The 16310-nt window shown below is 35.6% G+C and overlaps 1 protein-coding gene across 3 annotated transcripts in view; it reads left to right on the top strand.

Annotated features, from left to right (window-relative positions):
* phldb2b (pleckstrin homology-like domain, family B, member 2b) overlaps positions 1–15722 on the top strand; it is a 45874-nt gene extending 30152 nt beyond the window's left edge. For all 3 annotated transcript variants that reach the window (XM_067377903.1, XM_067377904.1, XM_067377905.1), the window contains 11 exons: positions 1078–1233; positions 1467–1577; positions 1673–1762; positions 3994–4137; positions 5033–5138; positions 8177–8375; positions 11414–11504; positions 11845–11991; positions 13855–14074; positions 14154–14239; positions 14447–15722. In XM_067377903.1, coding sequence (XP_067234004.1) covers positions 1078–1233; positions 1467–1577; positions 1673–1762; positions 3994–4137; positions 5033–5138; positions 8177–8375; positions 11414–11504; positions 11845–11991; positions 13855–14074; positions 14154–14239; positions 14447–14587 — 1491 coding nt within the window. In that variant the 3' untranslated portion in view covers positions 14588–15722. The remainder of the gene's footprint in view (positions 1–1077; positions 1234–1466; positions 1578–1672; positions 1763–3993; positions 4138–5032; positions 5139–8176; positions 8376–11413; positions 11505–11844; positions 11992–13854; positions 14075–14153; positions 14240–14446) is intronic.
* The last annotated feature ends 588 nt before the right edge of the window (positions 15723–16310 follow it).

Genomic DNA, 16310 nt, shown 5'->3' with positions numbered 1-16310 from the left:
TATGTTTTATTACATTTTATGTTTGAATTTAATAAATTAACAATTTTAAGCCAACATTTTTAAATATTTTTTTTGCATGTGACAATATTAGGCACAAATTCACATTACTATAATCCCCCCCCCCCCCCCCAAAAAAAAAAACTTTTTTAATGTTATATTTTTGCATTATAATATGAGATGCAAAAAAAAATCTTCATTAATTAAGTGTGTGTATACATATATTTTATATATATATATATATATATATATATATATATATATATATATATATATATATATATATATATATATATATATATAATATGTGTGTGTGCATGCAATATAAGATATGTATATCTCATTGTAATGCAGAAAAACATTACTTTAAAGATGATTTTAATTCACTAATATGAGAGAGATATGCATAAATTACTTTGCAAATAAGCAATTTACTGAATTAAATTATTAAAATGTTAAATTACAATATTGAGAGGTGGTAGTGGGGAGCTTAATTGTCATGAAGATAATGTAACAATGCTAAAAATCTACAAATACAATTTCCTATTTGTCACAAATATGTTATTACTGACAAGTTTCATTTGATTTACCCTGATTGGCTGGTGCACAATCCCTGATAGTGACTACATAAGCTGTTAATTAAGTTAAAGGAAGGAACAGGTTTATTTAAAGCTGGTGAGCCTTGAATGAAAGTGTGGAATAAGGTATCTGTTTCTGTAACCGAGTGGAATGGCTGCTGAGTTTCTTTGTCGCAGAAAGTCATGTTATGTGAGTGTTGACGTGATTGATCTCTAAGGGTCAGTGGTCATGGGTGAAAGTTGTGGCAGGTCCTCTGTTCACTGGCATGTGGCGGCTGAAGGCTTGTTTATAGCTGTGATTGGCCTGATTCCAGCAGGGTGAAACTTTAACCCCTGTCTCCATCCCTGGGGAGGGTGGTGGAGCAGAGGGGATTTGGTGTGAACTGCTGTTGGTTTCTTTCAGGCTGGTTGAACTGTGAGAGTATGACAACTTCAGTTCCTTTCCACTTTAAAGATATGGATCTAGCACAAATGCAGACGGTCATATATTTTTGTGTATCAGGATGCCGAGACACTAGAGGTGGAGACCAAGCGTTTTGAAGACCTAGAGTTTCAACAGCTGGAACGAGAGAGCCGTCAGGATGAGGAGAAAGAGACTCAGACTCAACACATTCTCAGGGAGATTGCAGAATTCCAGCGGAGCACCGTCACACGGAAGGTGAGTTTCCTGGACGTGCATTCATCAGCTTATTGGTGCATTCAAGTCATCTGGGGAAGTTCTTACTTGTGAGTTACTTATAAGAATAAGAGCTTATGTGCATTCACAAGATTTTAAGCAGTAGTCCAGCAAAATAAATAGCAAAAGATGTGTATTAGGTGTGTAATTGCGGTTTTAAAAGTTGTGTTGTAAATATGATCATTCCAACAAGTCTATATGTGTGTTACCTTTAGGAGAGGCTCCTGGCCCTGAAGAAGCAGTGTACCCAGATTTCCCAGCAGGCTCAGAGGGACAAGGACAACTTTGTGAAGGAAAAGAACAATCTTCAGATGATGCTACAGAGGGTATGTCTTTGTAATATGACCATATAAACATGCTGCAGTGCCTTTTTTGCACCCTTTATTGAAAGTCATTTTTGGTTCTTCTTTTTTTTTCCTAGGAAAAGGAGAATCTTGTCAATTTGGAGAAGAAATATTCCGAGCTCACTGGGGCATTGGGTTTCCCTCTTAGTCCCATCAGTATGAAGGAGGTAAGCCTGACAGGATTGTGTCTTCTCAGTGTATTTAAGGCAAATCTTCTTCATCTTGACATGGACTATAGCATCCTCTCTTGGACTACACATGTGTTATGGGCCTGAGCACTTTAACCATGTGTGGCTGCCCCAAAAGGTTACTGTAACACCATGAACTACAGTAAATAAGGAAGTCTTCACTTTTTCGCCCATGCCCTTATCACAAACCTTGCAACCTGGAAATCTTTAGTTGCAGAGGGTTGTTTGTGTTTCCTCACCGTGGAAACAGGGTCTTTTTCCCGTTTTCCAGGACTGCTTCCAGTTGGCCGACGTATGTCCACCTCATAGTGAATTTTGCCATGCCCACAAAACCCTGTCTCCACTTCCTGCTGACCTCCTGATGTTTTCTTCTATTCTTTCCTCTTTGTCTATCAAAAACGCTGAGGTAACGCACTTGCAATGTGCATGCAAGATAACGTTTGGTGCTCATTTCCTGCTTTCTAAAATACCTCCTAACATGCTACTTCTCGGGGTAGTTAAGATTAATAATGCTCTTGATACTGAAAATAACATCCTAATTATTTCCTCTTTTGCTGTTTGGGGGTTTTTGTTTGGATCCTTTAAAGGGGTTGTTCATCCAAAATTTCTGTCATTATGAACTCACACTCATGTCTTTCCAAACCTGTATGACTTTTTTTTTTTTCTTTTTTTTTTTCTACTGTGGAACATTAAAGAAGTTATTTTGAGTAGATATCTTGAAAAACAATTTTGGTTACCATTGACTTCCATTGAATGAACATAAACACTTTTTCTCAAAATATCTTTTATGTTCCACAGTAGAAAGAAAGTCAGGTTTGGACCAACATGAGAGTGAATAATGACAGAATTTTCATTTTTTGGGTGAACTATCTTTTTAAACATTAACTGGATTTATTTATCTAATTACTTTTTTAATTTAATCGTTTTTTTTTTTATTTTATTTTAGATTCATCTGTTATTAATTTGCTTATTAATAATTTTAACCTACTTAAATGTCTTTTCCTTTTCAACCCCTTACCTCTCCCCTCATTTTCCGAATGGTTTGTTCCACAGGGCTATGTTACAGTCAATGAGATCAATGAACTGTACTCTCAGCTGGGGGTAGACCCCACCCCAGCCCCCCTCCCCACCCAAGCCCAGTCCTCCCCTGATGCCCCTGCAACAGGGTCTGACCCCAGCCCTGATCCCAGTCCTGCAGAGAGCACTGTCCCACCAGGAGAGGGTGAGGTGTGTGATCAGGATGGTTTATATGTGTTCGGAATTAAGCATGTCCAGGATTTAGTTGCACATGCCAAGTACTGGAAAAATTGAGTATAAGGTCATGTGACATAGTCTCTATGGGTGTTTGTGTGTGTGTTTTCGTGATTTTAAAGAGGTCATATCATACTACTATATAATGTGTATTATAGTACTATGTACTATATAATGTATTTATAGTATCATTTATTTATATAATATATATATATATATATATATATATATATATATATATATATATATATATATATATATATATATATATATATATATATATATATATATATATATATATATATATATATATATATATAATATAATATAATATAATATATATATATATATATATATATATATAATATAATATAATATAATATATATATATATATATAATATAATATAATATAATATAATATAATATAATATATATAATATATATAATATATATATATATATATATATATATATATATATATAATATAATATATATAATATATATAATATATATATATATATATATATATAATATATATATATATATAATTCATCCTGATTTCAATGACTATATTTTTGCTCTTTTATTGTAAAAACATCAATCAAATATGACCCCTTTAATGGGTTTTTAAACCAACTATCCTATCAGCATACCTTCTGGCATCCTTATTTTCTGATTTTCTCTTTTTTTCTCTTTGTCAAAGCTCTCTCCCTCTTCCTGTCCACTGTCCTCCTCCATCCCTTCTTCCTCTTTCACTGCATGCTCTCGTCCCAACTCTAAACCTCCCTCTGTGCACTGGCCTGAAGACATGGTCACTTTTCTCAACCCTTCTCCTCCACCTCCTCCTCTACCTGCCAAAAAACAGCGCCGCCACAGGCAGGTAAACCTTGTGAGTGCATATGTACATATGAGTGCAATTATCAGTGACATTTCTTACCTTTAACCTTCTGTTCCTCAGCATTTCCGCAACCTAGAGGAAAGAAAACGGTATGGTAAGGAAGCCGGAGCTCATCTGAGTGACACTCTCCCTCGGAAGAAGACCCAGCCCACCATAACCCCACAGTTCACCTGTGCCACCCTGGGTCGTAACATACCCTCTAAAGTAAGAATATGTTATACATTTACATACATACATACATAGAAGTCTCTAATGTGCATTTTAGGGCATTTACATGCTGTATGTTTTAGTCTTAAAGGTACAGTAGCCAAAAACAACCCATTTAATTCCATAGAATTCATCATAACAAACGAAATATATACTTATAAGAGGGCTGAGTGATATACTGAATATTTACTATATATTCAGTATTTTGTTTGCAATTATAAAATGTACCCAATATTTGTGAGTGTCGCATTGATTTTGCTCTTTATTTGGCCATTAAGTTTATCAAAGACCGTCTAGTTTTCTAACAAATGTGTAGTAACTTTTAAGTTCCTGACATTTTTTAAAATGTTTTATTAAAAATGTATTCTAGGTAATTGTTGCTGTTTATTACTATATTTTATTGTTATATTGTTGCATTTAAGTAAAAAGGATTACATACTTCTTCCTTGTTTATTTCATAAAAAAATGGGAAAATATGCTTTGTTTTAAAATGTATTTTTTATTTTATTTCGTTTTTTTTTTTTTTTTCTTAGCTGTTTTTTTTTTTTACCCTTTAAATATAAAATATCTACTTGGCAACAATGGTTGATTATATTATATTAAAATTTACTATGTTATGTTATGTTATGTTATATTATAATCAACCATTGTTGCCAAGTAGATATTAAGTAATAATTGGGGTGAGTAAGAAATTAATACTTTTACTCAGCAAGGATGCATTAAATTTATTAAAAGTGACTGTAAAGACCTTTTATAATGTTACCAAAGATCAAATAAATAAAAGAGAATTCTTTAAAAAACTATTAAAAAAAAATCTTACAGACCTCAAGCTTTTGAATGGTAATGTATGTATGAAATAAATGCTGGCACTAACATCACTCCCTGTGTTTAGTCTCATCCACCTTTAGCTCAAAGCTCCAGCTGTGGGAGTGTGTTGAATCGAGCACTTGCCATCTCCCCTAAAGAGACACACATGGATACACACCGCCTGCACAAGGGTAGGGCTCTCCACCATAAACACACACTGTTTAAAATATACAGTGTTATTATGTAACATTACATCATACTCATCAAAAGTGGTGCTATATAAGTCAAATGTTACCTAATTTTGGATACCTTTCTCTATCCTGCAGGCAAATCTAAGAAAGGTACAGTAGTCTAGATGTGTCTGTTTTAATTTCCATTCCAATAATGTCAGTCTTTTAGCATGTCCTCTCTGGCGAAGAATGTCCTCCTTTGGGGGACATTCATTGCCTCAGCCATTGGCTGATGTCAGCCCCACTCTCAACACTTTTTAATAACTCTGTTCTTACTGGAATGGAGAAACCTGTAGCATTTTTTCATTATTATTATTAACCAGCGCCTTTTATGGGTCTTAAGGGATAAGGTTGAATCTTGTATGAAATAATGCTGCTATTTTATACGTATTACAAAGGCAAGAAATGATTTATTTCATACAATGGTATGATGTTATTTTAGTAATTCAGTTCTGCATGATTAGGTGTGTGTCTTCAGTCATTTGTTTTCATTTTATTCCTATTCATAGACTCTAATTGTTATGTCACCCCGCCGTTTATGGACTAGAGGGTTGATGGTGGGTGTTTATGGGTATTTTGGCTGGTATGAGGCTTCTCTAAAATTCTTCAGAGTTCCTCTGCAGAATGCTACGGAAGAGGATTAGGGCCAAGCAATAATAAAAAAATAAAACCATCTCGAGATTAAAGTTGTTAAATTTCGAGAAAAATCATTAAATTTCGAGAAAAAAGTGTAGATAAAATGTTGAGAATAAACTTGTTAAATTATGAGAAAAATTTTGTTAAATTTCGAGAAAAAAGTCTAGATAAAATGTTGAAAATAAAGTCATTAAATTATGAGAAAAAAGTTGTTAAATTACGAGAACAAATTCGTTAAATTACGAACTTTGTTCTCGTAATTTAATGACTTTATTCTCATAATGTAATGACTTTATTCTCAACATTTTATCTCGACTTTTTTCTTGAAATTTAACGACATTTTTCTCATAATTTAACGAATTTGTTCTCGTAATTTAACGACTTTTTTTCTCATAATGTAATGACTTTATTCTCAACATTTTATTTAGACTTTTTTCTCGAAATTTAACGATTTTTTTCTCGAAATTTAACAACTTTAATCTCGAGATGGTTTTATTTTTTTATTATTGCTTGGCCCTACTCCTCTTCCGTAGAATGCACATCGGCCATGGTCACATTAGCAACATTTCTGTGAAGTTTTGCAGGCAAATAAATGCACATTGTCTATTGTCAATAGTGTAGCATCGTATGAAGCACAGCTCTCTGTTGGTCAGTGCTGGAAATCCATTTGATTGACTTGAACCCATTGCAAAATCTGTACAGCGAAATCTTTCGTCCTCGCATGAAATTCCCCATCGTGTGGAATCCTATTAAAATGACTGGATTTTTGCCTGCAGAAATTCGCTAAACAATGGTAAATGTGACCGCACCTTTAGGTTTCTGAAATGAATAACTTTTGGGTTCCATCAAATACCCAGCATGCAATAACACCATGATCACTCGCAGTGTTGTGTAGTAACTGTAACCAAATTAAGACTCTCTGGACCATCGAAACAAGCAAATCAAAGCTTAAGCTTAATTAAAGTGAATCTGCCTTAAAAGGCCTTGATGTCCTAAAATAGGAGGTTTTTATTGGAACTGGGTGGAAACGTTTTGTATTTATTTATTTTTTTTGTGAAGATAGTGAAAGAATGTTGGGAAGATGAAGAACAGGAAATGCTTCCATTTTGCTTCCAACAAATATCTGCATTCCTTTTCAACCTGACAAGTTTAATCATGACCGTTTTCTTTTTAATATGATAATGTTAATACACTAAAGCTTTTTGAATATGTGAGAATTATGACTTTACTAATGTAGGTGGAAAAGCTTGACTTTGTTGTGTTCTTGGATGGTTTATTGGAAGGTCTCCTGGGTAGGATCATCAGAGAGGCGGGTCTCTGCTCTTTCTCATTGTGGTTGATGTTATCAAGTTGTAGTGAAGTTGAGTCTCATCCGCTGCACTAATTCTAGTAGTACTTGATGTTCTACTTACAAGTTAAGCTGTGCATCTACATGAGACGGCAACTAAATGGATATCGAGTGCAAATATATCATTCCATCTTTTAATTCCGGACTTATAGCTGAAGAAGGACGTCATTAGGGGCTTGGGATCCAATCTGTGAATCTGAGTAAGGTCACATACACAACTGTTCAAAAATTTGGGGTCATTAAGGTTTTATGTTTTTGAAAGAAGTCTGTTATGATCAACAAAGCTACATTTATTTGATCAAAAATACAGAAGACCAGGAATATAGTGAAATATTATTACAATTTCAAGTAACTTGCATGGGAACATAGCATTTTCAATTTGAATATATTTTAAAACATAATTTATTCCTTTGGCAAAGCTGAATCAGCCATTAATCAACCATTAATCAGCCATCACTCCAGTTTTCAGTGTCACATGATCCTTCAGAAATCATTCTAATGTGCTGATTTGGTCCTCAAGAAACTTTTCTTATTATTATCAATCTTGAAATCAGTTAAGATTTTTATGGAAATTGTGATAATTCTTTGACGAATAGAAAGTTCAAAAGAACAGCATTTATTTGAAATTTTGTAGCGTTATAAATGTCTTTACTGTCACTTTTGATCAATTTAATGCATTCTTGCTGAAATTTTTTTTTTTTTTAAATCTTACCCCAAATTTTTGAACAGTAGTGTAGGGTGTCAGGATATTATTGCACGGTGGCTGGTCTTTGTGAGTACAGTAAAGGGCCCCAGGGTGCCCTGGGCATTGCCCAGCCAGAGGACACTGAGCTAGGCAGCAGGAATGGAGAATCTGCTCCTGGGAGTGATGCTGCTTTCTCAGGTAAAGCAGAGTTAGCCCTGGAAACAGGCAGGAGGACTCATGGGATGCTTAATATTAAATGGTGCTACTTCAAAGTGTTCATTATTGCTGAATAAATTCTTGTTTTCTTTCATTGGTTGGTATGTTTCTTAGGGCACAGTCAGCAGCACATTGGCGAGGAGCACAGAACGAGGTTGAGTGATCTCGGAGGCCGCGCGTCCTCGCAGAACAACGTCTACCTAGACTCCTATGGTTACCAAGACAACGGCCGTGCCTTCGACACGCTGAGTATGGACAGCTCGGACAGCATGGAAACCAGCATTTCCGCCTGTTCACCCGACAATGTCTCCAGGTGAGGGAGTAATTCAAGTATTTTTTTTTTTTGTTACTGATTCTATCTGGGTATATGTGTGCCCTCTAAAGTTAGATAAATCTGACAAAATTTGTGTTTGGTGGCTTCTGGGGTTTTTTGTTGTTATATTTTATATATTTTTTGGAGTTGTAAATAAAACAAAGATTATTGGAGTACATTTTTCTACCTTAAAAGTTCGTTTAATTCAATGCGTTACATAACATTTCTTTTTAATTGTTTGAGCTTTATAAGCAACTTCTGAGTGAAAACTATATACGGCAACAACAAAAAAAATTATAATAATATCAAAATAGGAAACAGTTATTTTAAATTGTAATAACGTTTCACAATATTACTGTTCTTACTGTAGTTTTGATCAAATAGATGCAGCCTTGGTGAGCAGAAGAACATAACTTACCGACTACAAACTTTTGAATGTTAGTTTGTGTTTAGTTATAAACAGAGTAATAAACATAAAAATATAAAAAGAGTATTTATTTCTAAGAGCCAGTTTAGATTGTATTGTGCTTCCAGACCTACAGACGGATCATATAAACTCCTGACACATACCATGTCTTTGTAATCGAAAACATCCCATAGCTCCTATTGTAGTTCAAGCCAAAAGTTCTGTCTGGGGTAAAAGGAATGAAATATTGAGGACAAGGGCAATGTGTGAGGAAAGAATAAAGAGAAAGAGGAACTGAAATCCAGGAACTGTATTTAAATGGGTGGATGTTCTTGTGTAGGTTACCATAAACCTCACATCTGTTTGAGAGTGACTAGTTAAAGACTTTAGAGAGAACACTTTGACAGATGAGACCTCACAAGGTCATTTCTCAAAATGATGTGTGTTTATGCTGTATGCATATGTGCTGGAGGCAGTGGATCGGTGCTTGTGTAATTTGAGTGGTTTGCTTGAATAATGTGAGTTCTGAGGGGCCCGACAAGGACCGTTGGTACCCCCTCCTCTGCTGTGGGGATGGATCCACTCAGGTTACAGCAGGAACAGTTAGAGGAAACAGATTCAGGGTTTTTTCTCCCCAGTTTGAATGTAATCAGACGCAGAGCGCGGGTTCGGGCTGTTCTTGAGTCTTTGTGTAGTATGTTCCACTTCTCTCTGCTGGATCTTTGGGTTCTAAAGCAAGAATGACCTCTGTACATCTCCGGCATCACTGGTAAGATACCAAAAAGATGAAAGAACTCTTTGATGAAGGACATGAGAGGAATACAATGTGTGCAAGGGAATAGAAAAGATGGAAATAAGGTGGCCAGATGTTACCGCTTGGTGATCAGAAAGAATTTTATTTGTTTTATTTGAAATGCACATAATGCATGGGTTTGATGTTTGCATGATGGGTTTGTCATGATTTGCATTTTGGATCGTCTTTGAATTGTCTTTTAAATGTAAATTAACCAATAAAAAGACTTTAAAAGAAGACTCAATAAGACAAAATTAATTTTTTGATACTATAAGAACAAGAAAGACGTCTCAGTCATGCATGCAGAGACATCTTATTAATGACTGACAGCTGTCCGTCATCGTATTCCAAGACCAAACCAATCAATTTCAGCTTTAGACTCACCATGCATAGCATGTTCACAGAAAGATCTAGAAAGATTGTACATGCAAGACTGGCACTGTAATATAGAAATTTATCTGACAGCTATGATGTCATCAGTATTCATTAAGTGAATTCCAATTGGTCTTCCTTATGTTCATTTGCATACAATATTGATTGGTCTTATTTTTTCTTAAATCTGCCTAACCATCTATAGCCACAAATGCAACTCCTAAACAGAGTTATGTTGATTTTTATGCACATCTAACAGAAAATAATATTTTATTTGCACAAAACAAATTAAGCCTTAAAGGAACACTCCACTTTTTTTGAAAATAGGCTCATTTTCCAACTCCCCTAGAGTTAAACAGTTGAGTTTTACTGTTTTCGAATCCATTCAGCCGATCTCCGGTTCTGGCGGTACCACTTTTAGCATAGCTTAGCATAGTTCATTGAATCTGATTAGATCGTTAGCATCGCGCTTATACATGACCAAAGAGTTTTGATATTTTTCCTATTTAAAACTTGACTCTTCTGTAGTTAAATCGTGTACTAAGACCGACGGAAAATGAAAAGTTGTGATTTTCTAGGCTGATATGGCTAGGAACTATACTCTCATTCCGGCGTAATAATCAAGGAACTTTGCTGCCGTATCATGGCTGCAGCAGTGCAATGATATTACGCAGTAATATGCTAACGGTCTAATCAGATTCAATGAACTATGCTAAGCTATGCTAAAAGTGGTACCGCCAGAACCGGAGATCGGCTGAATGGATTCGAAAACGGTAAAACTCAACTGTTTAACTCTAGGGGAGTTGGAAAATGAGCCTATTTTCAAAAAAAGTGGAGTGTTCCTTTAACTTTGCTCTTTTCTTTTGTGGTTTGCATTGCAAGCATAGCCATTGTCTTCGTGCAGACATATTTAGAAACATCACAAAAGCATCTGTTAGTGGAAAGCTTATTATTGGAGGGTATGTTTTATAGACAGTTGTTGTTTTGGGAATGCCAGTGACGACAAATGGGGCAATAATAATCGATGATTCCCATATATTCTTTAGAGGTGAAGATTTTAGGGATAATATTGAGGAGCCAAGCAGTGAGGTGAAGGTTGTAGGGGAAAATTTGAAGTTTTACAGAAAGGAGGGGCTGGTCAGATCTATTCCACGTGTTCTTTTTGAAGTCTAAATGGAAAGCATCAGACGTCAGACTGTGGGCCGCACTCTCAAGCTCTCTATGCCTGGATTGTTAATGTGTTCCATTGCTGACCAGCTTTATTGGTTCCTTCTGTGTTCTTCAGCATATGTACATACATGTCAGTGCACATATGACATGTTTACATTTGCAAGTGTATGCATTCTTCTCGCCATAGCTAAAATGTAAAGTTTTAGTGCCCAGTTTGGATTGTTTTGTTGTTGTTGTTGTTGAGGCATTCACTCTGAGAAGTGAAAATTAATGGCATATCTCATATTTTTTCGGTAGCGCCAGCACCTCCAACGTTTCGAGGATGGAGGAGATGGAGCGTCTTCTACGAGAGGCTCAGGCAGAGAAGCACCAGCTCCTGGAACACAGGGTAATGAAACGGCCACACAAACCTGCCACTTCTTGCTAGAGTTGACATCAAGTTCACAGTCCAGGCTTTCAGCATGCCATAAACCCACATGAACTCCATTTGGCTTCACGGATCTTAAACCGTAAGCTTGTTTGCTCTGTTAGAAGTTTTCCATTCAGCCATGAACAGCAACAAATTCAGCTTGAAATGCAGAAACACTGTGGGAATCGAGTCGTTCTTCCCGTTTCTGATGTTGTTCATGGGAGTTTGTGCTGGAACAGAGAGTGCTAATTGTGTGCAGCTTTAAAAAGAAACTTGTTTTGGTGCGTATCTGTGCAGTACAGTGTTATTTGCGTTTCAGGAGAGAGAGATGGAGAGCAAGAGCAGGGCCCTTGAAGAGGAGAGGAGACGGCGAGAAGAGCTAGAAAAACGGCTGCAGGAAGAAACCACCAGGAGGCAGAAACTCATTGAGAGAGAAGTGAAACTGCGTGAGAAACAGCGAGCACAGGTGAGTGCTGTACTAAGACATGCATCGCTATAGAGTGCAACAGTTGGGTTCTGCAAGTAAAAACTCTATTCATTTTCTCCATATGGAAATTGATTTTGAATGATAACTAAAGACTGACCTACTGTGAACTACGAGGTTGTTAATCCATGTTATTTGCTTCTGATAATGCATTATTTCAGCTTTTTTTTTTTTTAGATAATTTAAATTATAGTGGAATTCCTGGTGAAAAACTACATTACCCATTATGCTGTGTAGAAAATTAACCAATCAGAGTTGAAAAAAGCAACATGCTCCAAAATAGCTCTTTAGCTCCACCTACTCCCATGAAGCGACTTAATCAAGTCGATCTCTCTACGCTTTCAAAATATTTAAAAGTTACTGTTGCTTTGTCTGTGTGTGGCGTGACAGCACCACGGCTTGTCAGTGATAAATGCATCGCGGAGCAAAGAGGACACTGACACCATGTCGACAGACAAGACAGAGCAGGTTACTTATGATATTTAACAAAGTCCCAGCTTTAAAACTGTGTATTTTTTTTTTTAAGAAATTCAAACAATAAAAACCGTTTTGTTGCTCTTTAATGTGTCGTGACCATGGTCGTGACAGATTTCTGTAGCGCGTCAGCTCAAGCGGCTCGTAAACCGGTCATCTCTTACTACGAGTCCATTTATAGCATCAAATAAACATGAATGAACATGAGAACGAATGTTGTTTCAAACGTGGAAAGATGTCAATATACACAATTTTTCAAGTTTAACTCCACAAAGGTTAATCTTCTAACTCCTGACTGCTTTGTCGGACAAAATGGCAGATTACTTTTAGTCATTATTTGGGTTGCACACATATTCTGAATGTTTTCGGCAGAATTCAAATGAGCCATTTTAATCTAGATTAATCTTGATTAATTCCAAGATTACAGTGAGATTAATCTAGATTAAAAAAAAATAACCTATGCCCACCACTATTTTTTTATACATATAATCAACATTTGTAAATTAGTAGTTTTATATTTCTCCATCGTTTTTAATTTGACTATGTTGTTTGCAATGCTTCATGGGATTGTAGCTCTTTTCCTCACTAAAGCCTTTAAGTAAACAGTCTTGTACCTTTTGTATTTTTGTCTGATTTTCAAAAACTTTTTTGCTTTTAAATCAAAGTGTTGTGATTTGTAGTGTTGTGATTCACCTTGTAGCTGATTGGCTTAGTTCATGGCTTTTAACAGATTATATTAAAATCCCTATGGGAAAAATGAATGAAAAAAATACCTCTGGAACCAGCGCTGCTAAAAAAGGGGCAGGCACTGTTGCACTCTAGTACTAATGCTCATATTTAGGGTTAGAGATTAAACAAATGCCTAACCTTAAATATTAACTTAGTTTTGTAATTTGCCTTATTACATTTCAGACACGATGCCTAAAACCACATAAGAATACGCTAACAACATCATAGTAAAACGTTAAAACACTCAGAACACATTAGCAACCACATAAAAATGCCCTAGCAACAACAAAGAAACATGCTACACACATTATCAGCTACTTCAAAATATGCTAGCAAATGCTTAACTTGCTAAAAACACAGTAGCAACCACATAAGAACAATCACAACACATTAGGAGCTACTTAACACGTAGCAATTGCGCACAAACATGCTAAAACACACATTTGCAACCACATAAAACATTCTAGCAACTGCATAGCAACATGCTAAACATCAGAAACCACATGAAACACCTTAGAAACTGCATGACAACATGCTAAAGCACTCAAGAACAGATAAGAACATTTAAAAATTATTCACAAATACTTTCATTTAAAAAAAAAATGGCTTCCCTGTAACGTCCTACATGTCACCCTGTCGCAGTCTCGTCCTCTGACACGCTACCTACCTGTAAGAAAGGACGACTTCGACCTTCGTGGCCACATAGACTCGGCCGGCCACAACACAGAGACTTGTTACCACGTCTCCATCACAGAGAAAACCTGCAGGGGCTTCCTCATTAAGATGGGAGGCAAAATCAAAACCTGGAAGAAGCGCTGGTTTGTCTTCGACCGTAACCGCAGGACCCTAAGCTACTATGCAGGTCAGATGATTATTCACTTATGAAGTTGGTCGATTCAAATGACATAAGTATTGACTTTTTGTACTTTTTGTGGTTTCAGATAAACACGAGGCCAAACTGAAAGGAGTGATTTATTTCCAGGCCATAGAGGAAGTGTATTACGACCACTTAAAGAGCGCCCACAAGGTACTTTTCCTCTGGTGCTAATAATTATGAATATAATAAGCTTTATATTTATAGTAATAACTGACTTTGATTTTAATTAATAAATTATATAATTGACTAATTTGAAGCTTTACTAACTTCAAGTCTGTAATAAGACAATTGTATGTTGTGGTGCTGCCCCCTAGAGGCCAAATTGTAATCTTCCATGTCTCTCTCGCTCTCTCTCAGAGTCCAAACCCTTCCCTAACATTCAGTGTGAAGACTCACGATCGGGTGTACTACATGGTGGCGCCCTCTCCTGAAGCTATGAGAATATGGATGGATGTTATTGTAACAGGGGCAGAAGGATACACTCAGTTCATGATTTAGATGTTGTCTGCCTGCAGAGGAATAATATGTGCAGTGTGTGGATTTAAAAACCACCGGACTTGATCTGCACTCTTTCACATGCTGGTTTCAGTATTGACTCCTGGACTGAACTTATGTTATTATTTTGCGTTCGTGTCTGTTTTTCAATCTCAATCCACAGTATTGAAGCGTTTATCTTTGCTGCATTTATATTTTTTTATACAACATGATGGAATGGAGCACATATCCTATAATTGTGTGTGTGTGTGTGTGTATGTATGTCCTTGTGTGTGTTTTTTTTTTTTTTTTTTTTGTCAGTCCGTTTGTGTGAAGAGAGAAAGACATGTTAAATGATATTCAGTGCCAGTGTGCCATGTTGTGTGTGGTCTGTTTGCTACTTTGTGTGCAGGGCCTCAGGGACACACACATTACAATATAAACAGCTGTTCTGCCAAAGATGAAATTCACATTTACCACACTCTATAGAGTTTATGCGTGTGTTGGTATTTGCCACGGTGCCTTCAGTTCTATATTATGCTGAAATGCCTTTATACTCAACATTCAGATTATTAGAAGGTGCTGTAAGACATGCATTTGTGGTTAAAAGCGATTTTAACACTACAGTTATTCATTATAAAAAGTCTCACAACTTTCAAAACAATAAAGCTGCTTGCCATTCAGGTATTACACAGATTCCAAAGGATAAAACGTCCTTTGTTTTGAATTATGCCACATAGAAACTAGGTTTTTAGTATGTTTTATAACACTTGATCATTTTATCGCAATTTATATGTAAGATTTGCATTTTATGGTCTGTATTCAATGCTTTCGGTCCATTTTTAGACTATGATTACTTTATATTTGGGTTTGGCCACAAATAAGACATCAGAAAAAATTTGATTTGGCTTATTTGTGGCTACAACATAACATATGCTTAATTTCATACAGATTGTGTATTTTTATTAGTACAAGTCCAATCTGATACGGAAATGTAATTTCACTACCACTGACTAGCAGAAGGCGACAGCCATCCGACATATTCACATGTGCTGAATATGTTAGCCATAAGCTTGCATCTGTGAATTAGACAGCAAGTAGTCTGTTTTGGATATTGTTAATTCTCATTTGAGATGAATATTTATACTTTTGTTTACCATGCATGCACCTTTATTTTTGCATATGCCAAAATAAAGCAGATGTATATTGTTTATGATCTCTGTGTGCTTAATAATCATGCTAAACCTTAGGTCCTGTCAATATCAGGGTTGCCAGTATTTCACAACAAAACCCGCCCAATTGCTACTCAAATCTAGCCCAATTGCGTTTCAGGTGGGGCCCCCTGGTAAAAATCGCCTGATCGTAACACTTTTAAAAAGAAAAGAGCTAAATTTCAAATTTCTTTTTGCGGTTTCAGATAAACACGAGGCCAAACTAAAAGTGATTTATTTTGAAATTAATAAGCCTCATATTTATAGAAATATTTACCTTTCATTTTAATAAATAAAATAACTTATAGTTGTAATGGTAATAATAATATTTCTATATTCAATCAATTATAATTTAAATATTTCAATATTAACTTAAACTTTTCATATGTATTTTGGTTTTAATATATATGTATATATAACATTTACTGACTTTTAAAATAAAATGAAGTCTGTGACAATTGTTTTTATTAAATGATTAAAGAATAAAGATGCTGCCCCCTAGAGGCCAAATAAATCTGTTTTATTCTGCTCCTCCT

Source organism: Chanodichthys erythropterus, chromosome 23 (assembly GCF_024489055.1).
Source record: "Chanodichthys erythropterus isolate Z2021 chromosome 23, ASM2448905v1, whole genome shotgun sequence".
Classification (NCBI taxonomy): domain Eukaryota; kingdom Metazoa; phylum Chordata; class Actinopteri; order Cypriniformes; family Xenocyprididae; genus Chanodichthys; species Chanodichthys erythropterus.
Note: the sequence above shows the minus strand (reverse complement) of the source record. Positions and strands in the feature narration are given on the sequence as shown.